This window comes from Bubalus kerabau, chromosome 3, assembly GCF_029407905.1.
Source record: "Bubalus kerabau isolate K-KA32 ecotype Philippines breed swamp buffalo chromosome 3, PCC_UOA_SB_1v2, whole genome shotgun sequence".
In the NCBI taxonomy this organism is placed as follows: domain Eukaryota; kingdom Metazoa; phylum Chordata; class Mammalia; order Artiodactyla; family Bovidae; genus Bubalus; species Bubalus kerabau.
Window position 1 is genome coordinate 31,229,151 of NC_073626.1, and position 15,417 is coordinate 31,244,567.

The window sequence follows — 15,417 nt, forward strand, 5'->3', positions numbered from 1 at the left end:
GAGCCCCAAAAAATAAAGTCTGACACTGTTTCCACTGTTTCCCCATCTATTTCCCATGAAGTGATGGGACCAGATGCCATGATCTTAGTTTTCTGAATGTTGAGTTTTAAGCCAACTTTTTCACTCTCCTCTTTCACCTTCATCAAAAGGCTTTTTTAGTTCCTCTTCACTTTCTGCCATAAGGGTGGTGTCATCTGCATATCTGAGGTTATTGATATTTCTCCTGGCAATCTTGATTCCAGCTTGTGTTTCTTCCAGTCCAGCGTTTCTCATGATGTACTCTGCATATAAGTTAAATAAACAGGGTGACAATATACAGCCTTGACGTACTCCTTTTCCTATTCGGAACCAGTCTGTTGTTCCATGTCCAGTTCTAACTGTTGCTTCCTGACCTCTATTAAGTTGTAAATATAATGGTCTCTGTTCTCCACTTCACAAAAAAAAAAAAAAAAGATTCAGGTTGCCCTGGTTTGACTTCTTATTTTCTAAAGGTAAGGGACAGTCCCAAGATCCTTAATGAAGTGTGTGTGGGGTGGGGGGTGCTGAGGGGGGGGGCGGCATGGTGTGGTGGGGGGCGGAGGGAGAGAAGGAAGTAATTCAGGTGTGAGCATCCGGCAGTTTCTGCCCACATGGGACCCACATCTGAGAACCTGCATCTGCAATGACCTCCACATTGACTGTCATAAGCAGGAACATCTGAGTTCAGGATGCCCACACGATCCTCACTGAAAGCGCACTTGAGCTGGAAAAACCCCAGAGAGTGCTCAGAGGCATCAAGACCAAACCTAACTCCCTAACCTGGCATCCCTTCCCATCAGCAGAAGATGCTACCCAATGCTTCTGTCAATTATAAAAATATATTTTCACCAACCACACTCTCGTCTGCCCAGTACCTCTCCTGTAAGAGAAAAAGTCAAATTACTGTGGAATGAAGCTGCCCCAGAAGGAGACACAGACTGACCTCCTCGAATCAGCTCCAGGTCCAGACAAGCTTTCAAAAACCCAATTCAGTAGACCATCAGTCCCTTATTCACTAGATTAAGAGGGGCCTGGCATGCTGCAGTCCATAGGGTTGTGAAGAGTCGGACACGACTGGAAACCAAGGTGTGCAGAGGAGGATTTTGAAAACATGGGTCTCCAGCATGCTGCAGTCGGTAACTCTGCCATTGTATTAGAATAGGACTATTCAGCTAAGGTAGGTGACTTCAGAACAGGACCATTCAGCTAAGGTAGGTGACTACAATACTCCTAGGGTACATTATTATTTTGATATTCCCTGTAAATTACTTTTCTCCTGGTAGGGTAAATAGGGTGTGGGTGGGAGGTCAGGGGACCAACATTTGTAAGCTAACATCTCCATAGATGCCAGACACCATGTGAACACTTTAGGTGCCTTCTTCACAACCAGTAAGCTTGCTCTTCCGACTGTAGAGAAGAAAAACTGAGTTTCCAGGAGAAACAGACCACCCGTTAGTGGAGAGATTCCAAAACTAAATTCAGACCCTAATCATAACCACACTCACACATACACAAATACCAGAAGCCCAGGGATGTGTATGGACATTATCACTGAGGACAGCTTTGAACTTCTTTTTTCCTTTTCCCACATGTAATTGGTCCTGCAGGTTCAAGCTTTCCAGATGCATCTCATCCTGCTCCCTTCCTGGACATTCTAATGGTCACTATTCTAGTTCAGGACTCCCTTCGTCTCTGTCCCACCTGCCTAATCTCCCAACCACCATCCGTGTCTTCAGCTCCTAAGATCCTACTGTGTAGAATGAAATGCAAACTCCTAAGACTAACCTATAAGGCTCCCCAGGATCTAGCCTCTTTTCACCTGTACAGCCTAACTTACTCTACACACTGTTTGATCAGTATAAACCATTTTCTATCCTCTAGTCATGCCCCCCAGGGACCGCCCCCTCCTATACCAGAAAATCTAATCCAGCCTTTAAGATTCTGTTTAAACTGCTTCCTCCTTGAAGCCAAGCCATCCATCTAGCCATCCATCCCCTGACCTTCCCTTCCTGTTAGAAAATCAGCTCCTAGAGGTTTACGTTTATATCTGATTCAACATCACTATCCAGTTACTTGTTGGACCAAAGTCATACAACTAAGCAGAGAGAGAATACAGTTCCAACAACTCCCTCAGCAAGGTTCTTTCCAATCAGATTGTTGCGTGGAGTTTTGCTGGAATCACACAGGGGTTTGTCCTATTCAGAACAGTCAAAGCCAACCAAAAGTGTCTCCTTCAAATGCATGGGAGGAACCTCAGATGCCATTTCTGAATTATCTGTGACAGATGAGCTTGTGGACTTGTGAAGTCTAAGCATTTCATTTCAGGGATCTGATCAACAGACATATGGAATAAGAAACTATCAACTAAATAACATTTTCTCCCAGAAATTAAAAAAAAAAAAAAGATAACGTTGGTTCATAAATAAGTCTTTATTAGCTCTCTAATGGCAAATCTGCCCACAGAAGATACTCCTTCATTTAACTAAATTGCTTTTCTTGCCAGCCTCCACATCCTTCACATTTGGCATGACAATTTCAAAAAAGTACTGTATCCTGTATTGGGATGTACTGTGCTCAGACACTCAGTCGTGTCTTACTCTTTGCAATCCCATGATGGACTGTAGCCCACTAGGCACTTCTGTCCATGGGATTCTCCCAATGAGAATACTGGAGTGGGGTACCATTTCCTCCTCCAGGAGATCTTCTCAACCCAGGGATCAAACCCACATCTCTTACATCTCCTGCATTGGCAAGCAGATTCTTTACTAGTAGTACCACTGAGGAACCCACGTATTGGGTTCTCACTTAAATAAATATACTACATTCCAAACAACCACTCTGGACATTATTTTGAATTTCTGGGGAACTAAACTGAGTGTTCATTTCCAGACAGTCTGGTTCATTTCCAGAATAGAAAACAAGAAGTTAGTGAGCAAGTATCTGAATTATCCTGGGAGAGAAGGCAGGAAGAGGTAGGTGTTTTAGGTGGGAGAAAAACAGTCTCTATCTCATTTCAATAACCTAGGTCAGAATTTCTTAAATCAGGAAGAGCATTTCCTTTTCCTTTACTACCAATTACCCACATCCAATGAATCACCAACTCATTGATTTTTATTTCCAAAACACATCATCCATCTTTTCCTCTGAAGCCTGGGTACCCCTATTGAGACCCACATCACCTAGATTGACACTGCCCTTATTCCTTCTTAAAACTACCCTTCCATGCTTCTTAAACCAAGGAGTGTATAAGAACCACCCAAGATGTTTATTTAAATGTAAATATAAATAAACACCACTGGATTTAAATATCATGCAGATTTAAATAGGTACAACTCCACAGAGAGTCTGATGTAGGAGGTGTGGAAGTCTGATGATTTCCATTTTAAATGAGCATCTCAGACAATTCTGATAGAGGTGCTCCAGTTGCCACATTTGGATGAGAATGAGGACTATACTGACTTCAAATGTATGATCCCAAATGGAAATCTGGAAAACAATCTACATGTACTAAAAACATGTAGCTAGTTCCCTACAGTCAGTTGAAAATGAAGGAAGTTACTGGACACAATGTTACGATGTTTAAAGACCTTCAGGAAGTGATGACCTCTTCCGGGTCTCTTACCCAGCTCTTCAGAGCCTCTACAGCCACCTGGCGGTGACATACGTGTGCTCTTCCTCACAAAGCCCCATTCAGTGTTGAAGACCACATGCCCCTAGCAATTTATTCTGACTTACTCCTATTAGGATTCCCTTTCCCAGGAATATCCAGGGTCCATTCCCATTTCCACAGCAACATGATTTAGAAGCGTCCTCCTATGCTCTTATAACTCCCTGGACAGCCTCTATTCTAACACTCCCCATCATGTATTGCAATCTTCTATTTACTCATCTGTTTTTCCCCCAGAATAACTTCTTTTCCTATAAAGAATAGGTACTATTTTTTGCCTACCCTCCCCTATAGGAAGCACTCAAGAAATGTGTCTTGAATTTACCCTCACCTGCCATCACTTCATTGCACCCCCAGATGATTAGTTCCCTTAGAACATAAATGGAGTTAGGGCCTAATACACCTGCATTGGGACCTTCTGAATCCATAGAAAGGGTCCAGAAATCAGTTCTTAATTCTCCCTGGTAAATTCCCACTTGTAAGTCAAAAAAAGTGAGTAGAATTATTATGAGACCTAGAGTAGGATTTTAAAGCAAGCAAGAGGGAAGGAGGAGAGCTAAATCCAGAATAAACACAGTAGTAAGAGGCACAGTCTCTGGAGGCAGGGAGAGAGAGCTAGAACTCGAGCTCTTCCATTGGCACACTGGTAAGTTGTGGGATTTTGAGCACATCGCATCAATTCTATCAATTCTCTGTGCCTCAGTTTCCTCATAGGGAACAAAGAATATCCACTAGAGTCATTAAGACACGTAAAACAAACAGTACAGCAGCTTTTAGCAAACTTTTTCTGTAGTGTACCAGAAACTACTTAATTTAGACTGTGCAAGACAGTCTCTCTTGCAGCCATCGATAATATATAAGCAACTAAGCATGTCTATGTTCCAATAAAACTTTATTGACAAAAGCCATCAGTGGACTGGCCTTTGGCCCACGGGCCGTCATTTGCTGACCTCTGCACCAGAGCAATGTTTGCATGTGTTAAACTTAATAATATTGTCACTGTTGTTATTTTCCTTGGAGAAATTTACATCTTGGCGCATAACTCCAGTTCTGATCTTTTATACTTTTAATTGTGTAGTTCCCACTATAATGAGAACACATCTCACCTATTTGTACTAATTGGAATCAATACAAAACAGGGTGCCTTAGAAGACTCACAGGAGATAATCATAGTTCCCACCACTTCTCATTGATGAAATAAAACCAATGGAGTATTTTCTGGACAACATAGTTTCCCTTTAACTTCTACCATTCCAAACTACAAAACAATTTGAAAAAACCCATAAGACACTTCGGTGGGAAAGTCACAACATAAGCAGTAGCCTGACTGAAGTGAAAATTTGAAAATCATTTCTTTTGAATGATAAACTATGCTAATTAATAACCATGCTAAATTAAATCAAGACAACACCAAACAGAACCAAGGCACTACACTGCTGAATATAGGAGTAAATTACTCATTTACAACCTTCCAGCATCACATTTATACTTATACTGCCCATATACATAACCTTCAGAATTATTCAGTTCATTATGACCAGCAAAGGCCTTGGTGCCTCGCCTAGGAGATTCAGGGTGACCAAAGCTAGATATTTCAGTCAGGGTGTTTGTTTTGCTATTACATTATGCTCACAATGATTTAACCATTTCTGGTGTTTTCACCAGGAGCTGTTGCTGCCACTGCTTAGTCGCTTCGTCATGCCTGACTCTTTGTGACCCTATGGACTAGAGCCCTCCAGGCTCCTCTGTCCATGGGATTCTCTAGGCAAGAGTACTAGAGTGGGTTGCCACTTCCTTTTCCAGGGGATCTTCTTGACCCAGGGATCAAACCCGGGTCTCCTGCATTGCAGGCAGATTCTTTAAAGCTGAGCCACCAGGGAAGCCCTCGCCAAGAGCTAAATATAAATAATTTTTCAATAAATTTAAAGGAGTCTTCCTTTTTATATCAACTTTTGCAAGCAATTTTTTTTTTTTTTTGGTAGAGTTTGCCTGGAAGGATTGCTGCTCTCCTCTGCCCATAAAGTCCCCAGTTTATGAGATCCTCTAAGTGGCTGTATCCACTTGCCAGCCCTGGGCCAGTAGCAGCTGCTTCATCCAAGCAAAGGGACATGAAATTCCCTTGTTCATTCACTGTCTCATGCCCCTCCACTCCTCTCTTATATCTGTGTTATCCGCTTAACCTATCACAGTCCAGAGGCGCTTTGTCCTTACCATTATTACCATGGAGCCAGCTGCTTCTCACAGGGGTACCTGCCTGGTCTCAAGAATCCAGCCTGATCCAACTGCTGATTTTCAGAACTGCCCTGCTCCGGGCCCATATTCTCCATTACAAGCTCCTCCTGGGAGTCTGCTCAGCTACCTTAAAAAGGTACCAGAAAAAGGCTCAATAGAGATGGTGTTGTAAAGAGCTCTTTGCAGAAACCTGCCCTCAGCAGAAGGCCCCTTTTCTTATCACTTTAGCAAAACTATATTGTATTGAATAATCAAGTTTTAAGCCAGCACCTCCATCCTCTACTTGTGCCAGCCCAAGAACACCTTTCAAATCTTTTAATCACACAACACCTGGCCTAACTGGTAGGTTCTTTCTGTGAATCAAAGAAGTAGAAATGAAGAATAAGTAATTAACAGATGACCAGATCTCTTCCCTAGCTTCCCCTTCAACAGTCTCCCAAACAAACTGTGTGATCAAACTGTGTGAACAAGTTTCTAGAAGAAGACCACGAGTTGTCAAGCCTGTACCCAGTGGGGGGTGGCGATTGCTCTGACCCTTCATCTCAGTGGTTAACTGAGATTCCTTCACTGTTTCCCTTTAAAAGCTTTCATGGCTGAATAGAATGTTCAGAGGTAGTTGGGTGGGGGCGGGGGAGCACTTAGGCCACCATCTCCCCATCTCCCCAGATAGCCAGCATTCTGATTCAAGGCACCTTCACTTTCTACCAGCATTTGTGAATACTGATTTTGTAACCAGCAAGCAGCAGGACTCGATTGGCTAACAATGGGCAGATCTTTTCTCACCTTGGCCATCATCCCCATCCTGGGAGAAGTATCATCTTTGGAGAGTTCTTGGTTTCATCCTCAGCCTGAGCTAAGGGCTTCATCTCTTCATCTCTTCATCTCTGACCCACCATCAGACTCAACAGCAGAATTAAATTTTCTTTTGGATGAATGCCCTACCAGTTCCCCAGTGACAGTGAGTTCCTGCAAAACCCTAGCTTGAAAGTATCTGTGTCGTGTTCAGGTCTAGTCCTGTATTTAGTGAAGGTTGCCAGTGTTTCCACTCTCCTGGAGTGTTGAAAGTGACTTGCTACTTTAATGCTATTGCTCTTCACTCCCAGTGCTTTAAAAGGTTTTATCAATCTGGGTTCATCTATGGCCATGCTTCCTTCATGGATGGAACATCAAAATTTGTAGATTCAGATATTATTCTGGGCAGTTTGGATAAATCCCACATGCTGGCTGCTGCCAAGTTTGGCTCATTTTTCAAATGGATCAGATGCTTTTCTTTTCCTCTGACAAAATTAGATTTTGTTCATTTGGGTGTGTGTGTGTGTGTGTGTGTATTTGGGGAGGGTGGGTGTTGCAAGTGGATGCTACATTCAAAATAGAAAATACTTAACAAAAGTGTGACTCTTTGTATCAACGGAAAATCTCTTTCTGAACAAGTAGTTTTGAGTAGTCTATCCCCATCAACATCCCTGTAGGCCAGGAAAGTGCTGACTCACCCACCAGCCTTGTGTTCCCCTCCCTTGCTTTCCTAAGAAGAAGAATCTAACCAGCTTTGAAAATTTTCATATATTAATGCATTCCCTGATGGCTCAGCAGTAAAGAATCTGCCTGCCAACATATGAGATGTAGGCGATGCAGGTTCAATCCCTGGGTTGGGAAGATCCCCTGGAGAAGGAAATGGCAACCCACTCCAGTATTCCTGTTTAGGGAATCCCGTGGGCAGGGGAGTCTGGTGGGCTACAGTCCATGGGGTCACAAAGAGTTGGATACGACTGAGTGACTAAACCACCCCCACATGGAATCAGGAAGGTGGTAGAGATGAACCTATTTGCAGGGCAGGAACAGAGATGCAGACGTAGAGAATGCAGATGCAGATGCAAAGGGGAAGGGAAGGGAGGGACGAACTAGGAGAGTAGGACTGACATATATACACTGCCATTCGTAAAATAGCTAGCTAGTGGGAAGCTGTGTATAGCACAGGGGGTGTGGCTCCAGGCTCTGTGAGGACCTGGAGGGGTATAATGCAAGTGGGCGGGTGGGTGGGAGGTAGGCTCAAGAGGGGAGGGATATATGTATACATATAACTGCTTCACTGCATTGTACAGCAGAAACTAACACAACATTGTAAAGCAATTATATTCCAATTGAAAAAAAATAGCCAAGCTCTGGTTCTGAAGACTATACTCTAGGCAACAAGGATTTAGACCATACTCCATATATCACACATAGACATTAACTGGTTGAAAATCCTAGCTAAGCCTTCAAAATAGAATTTTCTCTGCTTTAAATGTACTCTCCAGCTAGTAACCTGAGGTAATTATGTGAGAATTGTTATAACTAGCTAAGCCTCAGAAAGAATTTCTGAGTCTGCCTCTGTTTCCAAAAAGATCTATAGCAGGAAATTATGTTCTCACTTCGGTGAAGTATCTATGAAGGGCTGGTCTTCTCGATCCTTCCATTAGAATGAAATAGACAAGGTACTCCAGCCTCCTTCTCCTTCCAGAAGGGTGCCTACTGGAATGCAGCAAACCTCTACTCTCTTGGTCTAATGTACCACCTGCCACCCCCAGCTGTGATTTAAGCAGGTAAGCATATCCCCAAGGTGGTATTCTTAACACTAGCTATGTTAATAATAGCAGCTTTCATTTATGGTATAATTTCAAAGGGCCAGAATTGTCCTAAGAACCTTGCCAACTTAAATCGCTCACAACAAACTCTAGTGAGGTAAGACTGTCCCTATTTCGCAGCTAGGACAAATGAGGACAGGAGAGAGTGAGTCATCTTTCCAGGCCCAAGCAGCTGGTAAATGACAGAACCTGAGTGTAAGATTAACTCTGGCTAAGTGAACATCTGTACCCCATACTTCTACCCAATGCTGTTTCTCCGATGCTCTAACCTTTGTTTTCGGGAGAAAATGCATAATTCACTGTGCCCCCAAACCGTCTATCAGCCTAATTTTGTTGTAACCTGAGAAAAGAAGCAGATTTGTGAACTTTTCCTTTGCTCAAACCAAGCATTCAAATATCCAGAGTCTACAGCAGGTCACTGCCTCAGACAAGGAAAGAATTCAGTTCTGGAAGACTTGGTAGAAACCCCATATTTCTCCCCTCATCTGGGGCACAGAGGCACCTATGCAAATCAGCTTCCCCGGATCTGTCTTGACACTCTGCATTTTCTCAAAGTATCCCACCAAAGTAAACGCTCCTGGTGTCTGTAGATCTCCATCTAAAAATTATTATTAATAAAAATAATATGAACCATTTATATGAACTTCCCTGGTGGTACAGTGGTTAAGAATCCGCCTGCCAATTCAGGAGACATGGGTTCAGTCTCTGGTCCAGGAAGATCCCATAAGCCCAGGCACCGCAACTACTGAGTCTATGAGCCCTAGAGCCCAAGCTCTTCGACAAGAGAGTAGCCCCCATGCACCGCAAGTAGAGAAAACCCACGTGCAGCAAGGAAGACCCAGCGCACCCAAAAATAAATACATAAATAAATAATCTTTAAAAACATTTATAATGTAGATAGAGGTCAAGATTTTGCCAAAACCCCCAAATTTTTAGAGAACTGAAAGCACAGCCTCCCTCTCTTTTGTGTCTCCCAAAACATTCAGGACAGAGTAGACTATAGGCCCTTTAACAAAAGCTTCCAGAATTCAAAGCTGAATGAGAAAATGCAGTGTTTGCCTACACAGATTTGGTCAATGTTAAAACCAAATTGAAAGAAAAGCAATAATAATGCTCTTGTACAGACTGAATGACTTTTGCTCTCAAATATGTTTCATGTAATGTATATAATGTATGCTTGTCTATTCTAGAGGCTGTAATACATGTGAGGGTTTATATATATATATATATATATATATATAATTATATATGGTTTATTTTATGATCAATCTGGGAAGACCCTTACGTACAATTACTCTAGCATGGTTCAGAAAAGCAAGTTCAAAGTAATTGAGAAAAGTATTAGCAATGCTTGTCTTGATTTAAATCTCTTGGATAAAATTGTGTTCAGAATATACACCACACAATTTCATAACCCAATGAACATATATGTTAAAAGTTGTACAGCCTTTGAAAAATCACTCAAGGTCACAGTGGGGACCCTTGGTTTTACTTTGTGGTGGAGGTTAACTGTTTGAACTTGGACTTGCCCTCCAATGTATTTTCTTGTCAAATACCCTCTGGTTGTTATATTTCTTGATGTTTGCCCCTTTTTTCACAAAAGGAATGCAGACTGGTGAACTCTTTGGCCTTCTGAGTAATAGATCTGGCTCACTTTCTACAAAACTAGTTACTGAATCAAAGGCTGATGTTATCTTCCCTAGCATTTTTTCTATAATGACATACAGGCGCTCCTCATTTTATCGTACTTTGCTTTACTGCACTTCAAAGATATTGCATTTTTGCAAACTGAACGTTTGTGGCAACTCCAGAGGCACTGTTTGTCCATTTTGCACTTCGTGTCTCTGTGTCATGTTTTTCTAGTTCTCACAATATTTCAAACATTTTCATTATTATTGTATCTGTTGTATTAATCTGTGATCAGTGATCATTGATGTGACTACTAAACTCACTAAGGGCTTAGATGATGGTCAGCACTTTTTTTAGCAACAAAGTATTTTTTAATGAAAGTATGTACGCTGTTGTTTTAGACACAATGCTACTGCACACCTAAGAGACTATAGCACAGTGTACATAACTTTTAGATGCGCTGGGAAATTACACAAGTCGTGTGACCTGCCTTATTGAGCTATGCCACTGATGGCAGCGTCTGGAACCCAGTCCACAGGATCTCTGAGGTCTCCCTGTATAAAACGCCCTCTAGACATTTGGACAGCCTTTAGGATATTTTGTTTGGCAGACATCAGTGACCCCTTCAGTATCCTACCCTCAAGCTCTTCCTCTTCCCAACTCAATTGGCTAATATATCTCTAAAGCTGCTTTAAACATGAAGACAAATTAAATGTGCCCATTGTAAAGAAATTGCACCAATATATGAGATATGAAACCATACAATGAAATCACTCTATGCCATTTTTAACTGCATCTCTTTACCTGCAGACCTCACAAGGTATTTGTCAGAGGAAAAAGAGAATGAATGAAAGAAAGAACAAAGGTGACAAAGAACAAATGAATAAAAGGAACAACACGGCTATGTTCACTACATTTGTTTCTAAAAGATTATAACTAGTAATACTCTGTATCACCCACTGTATTAGTATGCAGAACTTAATATGAGAAAAATTCCATGGGAGTAAAATTATCATCAGTGGGAATTATTTTGGTCCTCAAATTCTGAGATAGAAGTGTTTTCCATTTAGGGATTGAAGGCAAAATTGATTTCCCTAGAGGACTACTTTGGGGCATCACTACCATTAGAGTGTGATCCTCTCTCAGCAGGAGAAGAGATAGGCTGCAAGAGCATCTCCCAGTCAAAGAGTCACAGTCCAACACACACACTCTCTATAATCACCCACCTACATGAGCCACAGAAACAGCCTCCCTGGCCCTACATTAATAATAATAATGCTGGTATAATGAAATTAAGTATGCCCTAATAAATACAATTTTTAAACATTGTTCTTAATATCTCAGGCTTAACACTTTGCATGACAATAGGCTTTAAAATAGAATTTTAAAAAAAAAAAAGGGAGGCTCATCCTAGTAATATTCCTTAAAGTAGTAACTTATCATCTAGTTTCCATTTGGCCATTGGATTTCTCAACAAGTCCTAGCAAGGAAAAAAAAGGAAAAGTGTACAAAATATAAAAATATAATATCAAGAGAAATGTGTGGTCACAATCAAACATTAAGAGCAGTGAAGAGGCAAGTAAGTGAATCATCGTGTCCATGAGTAATGCTGTGTCCATCTTCATACCTCTTGATGGATTTCCAGCACAGCAGAAGACTTCCTGACTGTGGTTACAGTGTGCAGCCTGGACACAGGAGAAGAAAAATGCAATTTAATATATAACACACACACATATTTGTATATATACACACAGTTATATACACATAAATAAGATGATGATGTCAAACTTGAGGACCATGAAGATTATTTGTACAAAACTTGAATTTCAAAGAGATGGGAAATAGTAATCAATTTAGAATATTCAAAGTCAAGAAATTCCTTGAGCAGAGCTTTCCAAAAGCAAGCCACTTGCTTACAGCACATTTCCTGTGCCCTAGTGAGTTTCCCGAGCTCTAGGACAAAATTCACTGCACGCAACCTACCACTCAGTTGGGCCCAGTGACTCACCCAGCTAAGGTGGTCAGGGGAGGCTTGATTACAAGCAGTGCCAGAGTTTGGGGCTTTGTTCTTTATCTTAACTAAGATATTAGGGATGTAGAATGCCTGGGTCCTTCACTATGCACCCCAGAGTCTTCTGAACATGTCTATTCCATCTACAATTGGCCTTGCATCTGAAGTTTGGGTCACCTGTTACAGGTGATGAGTGGACTCACTGGTCCTTAGGTGAGGTGGAAGGCCTATGACTTCCTGAGCTGCAGTGTCAATGTCTTCCTTCCCCAGACTCTGGTTCACTGACTTTCAGTCATGGCTGTGTGTGTGAATCATCTAGCGGAAATAACCAACCTAACAACTGACACTTGGACCCAATCCAGACCAATTAAATCCAAATTTCTGCAGATGGATCCAGGCAGCAGTATTTTTGCAAATTTCCCTGGGTATCTCTAATACACAGCCAAGGTACAGAATCCTGCTTACAAAATATGGGAGACTATTATGGATAATGTACCCCATGGACTGTAGCCTACCAGGCTCCTCCATCCATGGGATTTTCCAAGCAAGAGTACTGGAGTGGGCTGCCATTTCCTTCTCTAGGGGATCTTCCCAACCCAGGGATCGAACCCAGGTCTCCTGCCCTGCAGAAAGATGCTTTCCATCTGAGCCACCAGGGAAGCATTATGGATAATACAGTGCAGTGAATAAAGACACTTCAAAAGGGGCTCTTGGGCACATTTTCCCCTTCAGTTCATCAGCTGCTACTGAAATCTCAGGAGACCTCAATTCAGAGGGGGGAGAAATGAGTTAACTTTTAATGAACCATTGCAATTACTCAAAATTTATTTCTACAATCTCATATTTAACACATTAGCTCTTTTATTTGAATTCAAAATATTTCCCAAGAGGGTCTCCCAGTAGGAGTAAATACATTTTAGAGTTCAGAAAAGGAAAGACCAAGGATAAAATAAATTCAGTTTAATTCAGTTGAATTATTCTGGTAGTACATGAACCACTCTGGACTGGTTTCCCATCATGACACCTTACTCTATAGTCCTCCACATTACCTATTTTCTTAGCTTCTTAATAAAAACAAAGACAAAGACTCCTTTTGTGTGTCTTCTTTGGAAAGCTAAAAAGAAAATTCTAGTGGCCACTTCTCCATCTTCTAGCTCTCCCCCAAAACAGATCTTTCTAGAATCTGAAACTCATCACACCTCTTCAGCATTTCTTCCCTGAAGATGCTCCAACCTCTAGAATCCAAGGCCCCACCCTGTTTTATCACCAGTAACTGATTTTTCCACCAAAAGCTGAAACTCTGCAGTAAGGAAGGAATCCTTGCCTTCCTCTATATTTCTTATAAATGGCTAATAGGAGCAGGTGAATGGAGTTCTCTCTTGCCTGGCTGATTTTTCCAAAGCTTTGGGGCCCTTAGTCACTTTCTTCCACATAAATTTTTTTCTCCTTTTATTTTGGGGTGTTGAATATTTATGTGCTTGTGAGCAAATATACAGAACACAGAGTCAGTCTGAAGCAAAATTACGAGGCCCGTGAAATTTGCCTTCAGCCATGCCTGTCAAATTCCCATCTCCTTCAGAAGAAAAAGTGCCTCACTAATTTCTCCCACAACTGCTCTATTAAAACTATTCCCTCCACCTGCATTCATAATAGTATTAATAGCTGATGAGGGCAAAGTGACATTACATCCAAAGTAGATGCATTTTAGCGTTTGAATTTAGGCTTTCCTGGTGGCTCAACTGGTAAAGAGTCTGCCTGCGATGCAGGAGGCCCCTGGTTCGATTCCTGGGTTGGGATGATCCCCTGGAGAAGGAATACCTAGTCCAGTATTTTTCAGCTTCCCTGGTGGCTCAACTGGTAAAGAATCTCCCTGCAATGTGGGAGACCTGGGTTGGGAAGATCCCCTGGAGAAGAGAGAGGCTACCCACTCCAGTATTCTGGTCCAGAGAATTTCATGGACTGTATAGTCCATGGGGTCGCAAAGAGTCAGACACAACTGAGTGACTATCAGTTCATTTCGTTCAGTTCAACAGAGATGGTAATAACCACCAGCAATGTGGGAAAAAAAGAACACTAACACTACCTAGCTCTTTTTACATGGGCATTTTCTGTAATTACTAAACTTGAAAGATGAAATCCTAGGTCCTCCCAATCCTAGACTCTGAGTAGTTCATTTTCCCAAAGATATAGTTGTTGTTTGGGATTTCCCAGGCAAGAATCCTGGAGTGAGTTGCCATTTCCTTTTCCAGGGGATCTTCCCAACCCAGGGATTGAACCTGCATCTCCTGCATTGCAGGTGGAGTCTTTACCACTGAGCCAAAAAGGAAGCCCTATAAATAGCAAAATCCTTCTTAAACCGTGGTCTCCTACCTCCAGGTTGTGTAGTCCTTCCCCTAGATCACAGCAGCAATGACAACACTACCTTTTGTTTTGTGCCTTTTAAATCTATTTTATTTGATGTTGTACCTATGTGCTAAGGAAATTCTGGGTCAAAAGATTTGTCCCTTGCTCAAGCACAGTGAAAGATCAGTGTCAAAACCCACATCTTCTCATTAGTCCCACCTTTTTCTGCTGCTCCATACTCACTCAAGGAAAATGAAAACTATCTGGACCTCAAATGAGTAAGAATTAAGGGGCCTTCTCAACATTCCTCACCTCAGACCTTGAATTTGGGGCCTGTCCCACATTCGAAGAAGACTATCCCTGATTGAATATAGAGGATGACCAACTCACTGCTGACTCAGTCTGAGCCTTTCCAGCCTTTAGGAAAAATGATGTTGGATCCCCAAACTCACTGGTCTGTTGTGTAGCAGAAGATGTAAACCAGGACATCAAAATCACAAAATGTAGGAGAAGGGAGTACAAAAATGTAGATTTTTTTTCTTGCTTAATTTTTTAAAAATTATACTATGACTTAAGGATCCTTTCAGAAAGTGGGATAATTAAAAGCAACACAGTAGTCATAGCATAAAATAGTATTAATAATAAGAGTTAACATTAAAAATGTAGATCTTTCAGAATGTGTTTGAACTTGAGTGAATATCAGTTTAAAGCAAGTATCAGTAGATATACATATAAACATCTGTGTGTGTGTTAGTCACTCAGTTGACTTTTTGTGATCCCACAGACTGTTGCCCACTAGGCTCCTCTGTCCATGGGATTCTCCAGGCAAGAATACTGGAGTGGGTTGCCATTCTTTGCTGCAGGGGATCTTTTCAACCCAGAGATCAAGTCTGCAT

The 15,417-nt window shown here is 41.6% G+C and overlaps 1 protein-coding gene across 1 annotated transcript in view; it reads right to left on the bottom strand.

Moving 5' to 3' along the window:
* Window positions 1-10,970: 10,970 nt before the first annotated feature.
* The window catches only part of OPN5 (opsin 5), a 40,003-nt gene continuing 35,556 nt past the window's right edge, over window positions 10,971-15,417 (bottom strand). Inside the window, exon 7 of the mRNA XM_055574665.1 lies at window positions 10,971-11,852. Coding sequence (XP_055430640.1) covers window positions 11,789-11,852 — 64 coding nt within the window. The 3' untranslated portion in view covers window positions 10,971-11,788. The remainder of the gene's footprint in view (window positions 11,853-15,417) is intronic.